Consider the following 7,854-nt stretch of genomic DNA (forward strand, 5'->3'; position numbering starts at 1 on the left):
GTTGAGCTGTCTGCAAGCCCCCTCACCTTAAAACATATTGATACTCTGGCAACTCTCTATCTTGGCTACCCTTCCTTCAGCTTGGCACACGATGGAGTAAGGCAGACCAGAACTTATCTGTGCTGTATCGCTTTATTAAAAACCCAGGACTACATGAACCTTGTGGTAAAACAAGGAGGCTGGAATTTAGGTTGCCCGCTACTCACTGACACTGCAAAACATCAGCAGCATGTTCCCTTCCTCATACCCTGCTGCTCAAGCTCTGAAATAAGTCTCACAAGAAAGAACAGTCCACCCTAACATCTGTATTTGCAATTACTGTCTGTATCTATCCTCCTGCTCCCTCCCACAGTAAAATATAAATACAAAATGTTCATGATTGTTTCAATGGCAAATACATTTTTCTTCTTTTCCACATTCTTCATGGTGTATAAGGTGGTGGCTTCTCAAAAGGTGGAAAATACGGTGGTGAGTAACGTGGTGGTGCATTCGAGGACCACATATAGCTGGGAGATGGTGACACTGACTGGGGGTCATCGGAGAGGCCAGAAGGAGTGGAGGCTGGAAACACGCTGGAATGCTGCAGGGAGACAGCAAGAAGGCAGTAATGTAACCACTTCTTAGATTGGCAAAGTGAAACTTAATTACCAAGCAGTGCAAAATTAACATTTCAAGGCTCCCTTCTGCAAAACCTACGTACATGCAACTAAGTAGCCGAACTTGTTGCTCTCAAGGTAAGCACAGAATGCAAGTAGTAGTTTTGCATAATGACACTGCTTAGACCTAAAACTGAAGAAGGCATTTAAAGAAAAAATAATTAAAAATTCTTTCTGCTGCACTTCACAGAGGCTGGACAACCGAAACTTCTGAGTCTCTCTCACACCTTGGGTTGCACACATCAGCCAGCAGCAACAATAAAAAGGCAAAACCTGTGATGGTTTATTAAGCAGATACATGGAACATGAAAGCCCAGCCAGCTCAGGGAGGACCTCACAGAAAGTCATGCAAACCGTTCCTGTTTCAAACACCACATCAGTTCCTCCATCGTGCCCATGTCACCTCAAGCCCCCAGACTGCAAAGAAGGGAAGGGCAGGACACAGCTCTCTGCTGGCACCGTGGCTGCTGCAGACAAACCCCCAGTTACAGTGTCCAGAACCAGCCGAACGGCTGAGGACTCCACAGCAGAGCAGGGTTTGGCATGTGCTGAGGTTGGCATTTTTGTAACTGTAAAACGTTACACGACACCAGTGACTCTCCCAGGTTGCGTTAACACAACAAATGAGTCACAAGTCTGTACAAATAAACCCTAGAAATTCTCATTTAAGTGTTCAAGTATTTTGAGGAAGCCCTGATAATACTGTTGACCAGTGGCACTAGCAATAAAACCAGAAAGGCTGAGATTTATGTTACCTCTAATGCATGGTTCTGATGATGGTGGTAGCTATCACAGAGCACATTGCTTAGCTGATGTCCAAGAACTTAAACTCTTTTTAATTAAAAAAAAAGTTTCCAGGCCTGAAAGTTGCAATGAAAATGTATTACTTGTTGAGTTAACATCCACCTGACAGAAAAGCCGAGGAGGAAACGTCCTCATCTGCTGTGAAAAAAAAAAGTGAAAGCTGATGCTGACAGCAAGGTTCACAAGAAATCCCTGCTTACAACAGCACAGCTCCATAACTCAGAGGAGGAAGGGATGCATTATAGCAGAGGTGATGTTTGCAGGGACTGTAGACCAGCTGAAGTGTGTGGAAAAAAAAGCACAATGGAATAGCTTTTCAGTCAGTATGTGCCTTCAGGAGGTCAAATAACTTGTTTCCAAAAGCTCATCTGTTTTTCTCAGACATAGCAGCTGGCCTAATAAAAACCAGCACCTCAACACCTCCTCACTTTGCCTCTACCAGAGCACTGCAGGTGCCAGAGGCAATGCCTATTTTTAATGTGGCCTCTACTTGTGAAGGACAAGGGAGGCATGCAGCAGATTCTGTTGCCTTTTCTTCAAGGACAGCTTTCAGGAAAACAATGCCTAGTAGGAAAGCTTTGGTATTATCTGCAGGAACAGGAAAATTAAACTGTGTGAATGATGGAAGGACAGGCCCCCAGAGTCCTGCAGACCAGCTGGATTTAACCTTGCCACTAAACCAGAAAATATCCTATTCAGTTCCCTACCTGAAAGTCATAGGCAGAGTAGGGAGGCAGGTGAGGAGTGCTGTGGTAGTAGGTGTTGTAAGATGTCACTTGTGGCCTTGAGTAGTAGGACACAGAAGGATGTGCATTTTCAACTGTACAGTTCAGCGTTGGGAGGGAAGGAGTCTGTCAGAACAACAAGAAGAGACTCTCAGGCTGCTAACCAAGTCACAGAAAGCTGAGAGGTGAATGATTTAAAGGAGCACTGTGTATCTTTGGAGCTCAATTCTTAGGCAGCAGGTAAGTCCCAAGGTGATTTCATTCCTCAGCCACCTATTGTTTCCTCTCAGATTGCACAGAACAAGCTGGCAATAGCCCAGTGCACACCTCTGCTCAAACAATACAACTGTTTGGATTGCATCTTCACCAGGAGGAGAAAGAGTCCATTAATTAGTTGATTACTCTTACTCAGTGAATTTTGAGATCAGCATATTTCAACTCTTCCTGTACTACTATTCACAAACCCTTCTATACATCTTTTTTTTGCAGAAGTTTACAGGCTGTCTGGTGTGGATCAAGTCTCAAAAGCCCACAAGGCACAGCTAGGAACCTGTGTCCTGTACTGTTTGGGAAGACCTTGGTGAGTCTGAAAGGAGTGTAGGAAAGCTCAGAGTTCTGAAAAAAGGCACTCTTAGCACAGGGCCCAAGACCTGTTTGTAATAAAAATGTATTGCCAGGACAAGAAATGCTCTTTTCTAGATGTCTCAGTTTGCATTATTCTAAAAGACTGAAACCCCCGCCCAAATTTATCTGCTGAATCTTCAGTTCTCCCGAGTGATTTGTTCTCTGCAGAACAAAACTCTGCAAAAGGTAACAGGCAGCCCAGTTAAGTGAGGGTATTTTAAAACTCATGTTACCAGAACAGCATTTTTTTCACTATCTGAAGTTTGCAGTCTTTCATCTGATTTTGGTCCCTGGTTCACCCTCTCAGATCCTACACCATAAAGAAGCTAAATGGAGAGTTTCAGACTAACATGGCTGCTTAAACAGTCTGTATAGCTCAGAACACTATTACTGCTATCAAATCAACAATTCATGAGAATCCACCACATATTACCTAGTGGAAGGCCAAAGCTATTTAAAAAAAATTCCATTTTTAAGAAAGAGCTTGTTCTTTTTCATCCTAGTGTTGCCAACACCTCTGAGAAGGTTCCTTCTGAAAATACCATCTGCCAGTTCTTTTCACCTTTCTTAACTGTGTTCAGGTGGTGACACCAGATCAGAAAAGTCAATCTTTTCCCCTTTCTCTTTACAGTTATTTCATGCCCTTCTTTCCAGCCTGATTTCAATGCTGCATAGATAATTTGAATCAAAATACCCATAGCTGTTTTCATTATTATTTTTAAAAAGCACTTTGCCTGATTTGTTTCATTTAATGCAGAGAGGAATTGGTGCCACCTTACCATGTCTTTGAAGCCTCCAAGTATTGCTGCTGTAATGATCCCAAGGAATAGCCCCACTATGTTCAGAATCGTTGCCGACCAAAGCAGGTGGTAAAGGTGGATGATGTCCTGGCAGCTGCTGACATCAATGTATTCATAGTAGCCTCCAGAAATCTCTACTCTGCTAGATTAGGAAAAAGACCCATAATGATAAAAAAATGCACCAGACATCAGAAAACCTAAGCACTCTGGTGGACAGTAGAATGTATTCTGTGATTTAATGGTAGTCCGGACCTAACTACCAAGGGAGTGGGGATAAGCCTGCTAGATCCCATGCTTGTGGCATCTGAGATCTTTCTGCATGACAACAACAGAAGATGGCTTGATCTGTTGTGAAACAAACAAGTCCTGCAAGGCCTGCCAATACCCACGTGACCTTGAGTCTGAATCTGCCTCTTGTATAATCTGAAATCTTCACAGAAATCCTGGAGGCTTCTGGAGGAAAAACCAGTCTTGTAATTACCCACAGAAATCAGTCTGTGCCCTGAGGAGTGGCATTGCCCCTCAAGGCAGCCCTGGCTGCTCCTCAGCCACAGAAGAAGCTGGCTGGGACAGGCACAGCACAGCTCAGCTGGCCTGTGGGTACCTGGGGCTTGGCCACAACACACATCCAACTGCCTGCCCTCTGCAGCTTTACAAGGGCATGGGCTGGCAGAACCCCTGGCAGAGAGAGTCCTTCTGCTCGCATTTTTAAGCTCTTCCACGTGCAGAAGAAAAACACAAAACTGACAAATCCACTTAGGTCACTATTTTGGAAAGGGAAGAGTGGCTCCTGCAACATGCACTGGAGTCTGCAGGTGTGATTCTCCAGTAATGACCTCTCTGACTGCTGCCTGGGGAAACAGGCTGGCCTTCAGTGCAGCTGACCTGTAGTGGGCTACAGCAAATCCCTCTTAAGGTAACATATTTACTGGGGACAGACAATACTAAGGGCTTATGAATGACTTACCTCCTAGCTTACATATGGGCTTAGGCTCAAACTGGACAAAGGCTTTGAGGAAATGAGGAAGAACAGGCTCATATTTAAGACCAAGAAGCAAGAGATCCAAGCTCAGCTCCCAGCACATTCTGCAAGGCCTGCAGGGACCTGCTCCCTTTCACAAGGGCCACCCTCCTTGCCTCATTACTCAATTCTAGTTTCTTCTTTCCCTTGCTGTAGCAGGCTGCTGCAGAAGACATTGCACCAAGGAGATGGGGGTTTCCAGAGCACAACCACAGGCTGAAAAACCTGCACAACCTCTGTATAACCTGAGCACACGCCATGACTGCCTTGAACAATACAACCTGTATGTGCTGTTTGCAAGAGCTCATTCCTATGGAGATGCAGGAGTGGGTAAAGCTCTGCAAGCCTCGATGTAACACCAAGAACATTCAGCATTGCACAGGTAAGTACACCATGTGCTTGTCAACAGAAAGGGGCTTGTCCAATGCTGCCACAGCTGGGGTTTCCAGCATCAGGAGGGATGCAAGGTGGCTGTCACTTTGTCTGTAATTTCTATCCTTCACATAACACATGGGCTAGCCAGTCTTGAGTACCCACGTCTTTCTCACCGAGATCCAAAAAACCCAGCACCTCTTCAGTGCTGAACACTTGTGTGGTATGATGCAAGACTGAGATAGTAACAACTGGTATCTTTTATCAGAGAGGGGAAAAGGGTCAGAGGCAGGACCCTGAGGCAACCTGACTGGGAAGTAAAAAAACCCACAACAACAACAAAACAAACAGAAAAGTTACAAGTTCTTCTGCTCCAATCACTTCTCTATGTACTGCTCTCTTCAACATGTAAAAAGAGATTGTGTTCTGTCAACTGTCAAAGGAAATTGTGAGCTTCACCCCTCTGCAGTGGCTTCCACAGAAACAAAGTCCTACAGAGACCAGGGATTACCTTTCCCAGCATGTGGAACCACCTTCTCCCAACCGCAGCTTTTGATGTTCTTCCACCACAGTCTATGATTAAAGTGGGGGCCAGCCCAACTAAGTACTGTGAGAAATGCTAAGCCTGGAACAGCCCTGGGCAAGAGCCAGGACTAAAAAAATCAATTTATTAATTGCTTGCTGACACAGATAAGATACTCAAGTGATATGAGAAATGCATACTGTAAATTAAATTGGCTCAGGCACAGTAGCCAGATCTAATAGTGTGATGACTGTGCAGTGGGGCTTGATTGGTAACCACCCATCTGACTCATCTTTGCACAGTGCTGGTACCCCATCCAACCTCTTGTGACCATGAAAAATTCACTAGGCAGAGAAGACACTGATTTATAAACATGCAGGTGGCACCAGCCTGTGAACTCTCTTCCCTGGGAAATAAAAGTGACAAGGTGGGAAAGAAAAGCGACAAGGTGGGAAAGAAAAGCATCCCAAATTTTATATCTTCAAACTTCTAAAACAAAATAAAGCCCAGCAAACAAGCAATGCCAACAGAGAGGGAAGGTGTTAGGACAAGGGATACTCAATAGGGGAAAAACTGGGGAAGGCATCAAGCATACAAGTAATGGAAATTCCCACCCTCCTCACTTTTCCAGCTGGGCTGGCCCAGAGCGGCTCATCTCCAGCTGAGATGGCTGTAATGTATGTCATACACTCCTTTACTTAGTCATCTTTTGCCTGAGAGTCCTTGTGGCCAGCAACCACAGCTTAGGATCCCTTCCCACCAGCTGTTGTTAACAAATACTCTGCTCCTGCCCTATCCTGACCCTTCAGGCACCTGCAAACCAGCATGTCCACTGCTTGCTCTTCCCACGGCCAGGAATGGTATTTTTAGCTTACTCACTTTCCACAGTTGTACAGGTCACAGCAGAAGCAGGTGTTGGTTTTTATTTTTGGCGTGCAGGGTGCACGGCGCTGGGGGTGGCAGATTGCCTGTGGGAATATAGAAAAAATTCATAAAATGTGTAAGGAAATAATCACCAAACACAGTTTTTGCTGCTATTTGGCCTGCTCTACGTGTAGCTTCTGCACGGATCTCCAGATTAGTCCCAGGCAAATTTTCCTTTCCTTATCTTGCAGTAAAGTTCAGTTACACCAGAACAAGTACAGAGGACTAGAAAAGACCAGCATTTCCTTTCACCACGGGGAAGTCAGAGATAAGCACATGCCTGCCTAAGGAACAGGCTGTGCAGCTCTTACCCACAGCCAAGATCTTGCTGAACTAACACACTCCTCACCTCAACTCAGAGCAGTGTCAACAGGATGATACAGACTGAGAACAAGATTCCCATATTAGTGAATAACTGACTAGAGAGGTTAATTTTCTGCCTGTGGGTAGGAACACACATGCTCATATGGATGGTCCTTGAGCTGAAAAGAGAATGGAACCCACTGATGCCACTGGGTAGTACCATGCACCTCAAGCAGGCATTTTAAGTTGGAATACAGTGGTTATTCAAAACCCCCTGGGAACTTGTGAGGAAATCTCAGAGATTCTCAGTACATAGCAACAGCAAAAGATGTCCACACACTATCAGTATGTGGCAGGAACACCCCCAGTGGGCTTCTCTTTAGAGAAGACAATAGATGGCAGAGGTGCAGAGGCTGGTAGGCATTGCTCATATTCACAGAAATCACCACTGTCTGAACTCTTAACCCACTACTGTAATGAATGTGCAGCTGAAGATCTAGAGAAGATGGTGTATTTTCTTATCCCCCATCCCCTCCTCTCCATCTGCTCCTTCGCTAACATGGCAATATCAAGCCTGGAGGAATTCACTCCAAGTCCTCCTGGCACACTGCTCCCACTTCAGGCCCAGCCTCCCAGCCCTCCTTGCTTCACAGACCTCCGGGATGCTGGAGCAGCAGCAGGTTCCTCCAACCTGCACCATGAAGACAGTACATCTGACCCCGAGCTCACCTCTGGTGGGGTTGCACTCTTGGAGTAGTACTGACATCGCCCCGCGTACAGTGGCCTCAAGTCCTGCCGACAAAAAAAGACCAGGCTTAGCACTGCAGCAAAACCAAAATCAGCTAACTAGCCTGAGGAAAGGGGCCAGGCTTTGAAGAGACCCTGCTCTTGCTCTTCTGCAACATTCCCACCCGCCCCAACCCCAGGTGACGTATAACTCTGGTCCTTGGAGGCAAGTACTTGTTGAAGCTGGCACGGAAGGAGCAGGCTCTTCAGCTGGGCCCATTTGGGTGAGGGAGGTCACCCCAAATTAAATGAGTCATTCCTCATCTCCCCATACATATCCCAGGGCTGCCCAACATGCTTCAGAGAGTTCTTCCTG

General features: G+C 45.7%; 1 protein-coding gene across 1 annotated transcript in view; it reads right to left on the reverse strand.

Annotated features, from left to right (window-relative positions):
- Positions 1-211: 211 nt before the first annotated feature.
- Positions 212-7,854, reverse strand: part of TMEM255A (transmembrane protein 255A) — a 23,535-nt gene continuing 15,892 nt past the window's right edge. Inside the window, exons 5-9 of the mRNA XM_009997225.1 lie at positions 7,482-7,544; positions 6,405-6,493; positions 3,589-3,748; positions 2,168-2,311; positions 212-580 (exon numbers count right to left, since the gene is read on the reverse strand). Coding sequence (XP_009995527.1) covers positions 422-580; positions 2,168-2,311; positions 3,589-3,748; positions 6,405-6,493; positions 7,482-7,544 — 615 coding nt within the window. The 3' untranslated portion in view covers positions 212-421. The remainder of the gene's footprint in view (positions 581-2,167; positions 2,312-3,588; positions 3,749-6,404; positions 6,494-7,481; positions 7,545-7,854) is intronic.

The sequence above is a fragment of the Chaetura pelagica genome, unplaced genomic scaffold (genome assembly GCF_000747805.2).
Source record: "Chaetura pelagica isolate M959 unplaced genomic scaffold, ChaPel_1.0 scaffold344, whole genome shotgun sequence".
NCBI lineage: Eukaryota > Metazoa > Chordata > Aves > Apodiformes > Apodidae > Chaetura > Chaetura pelagica.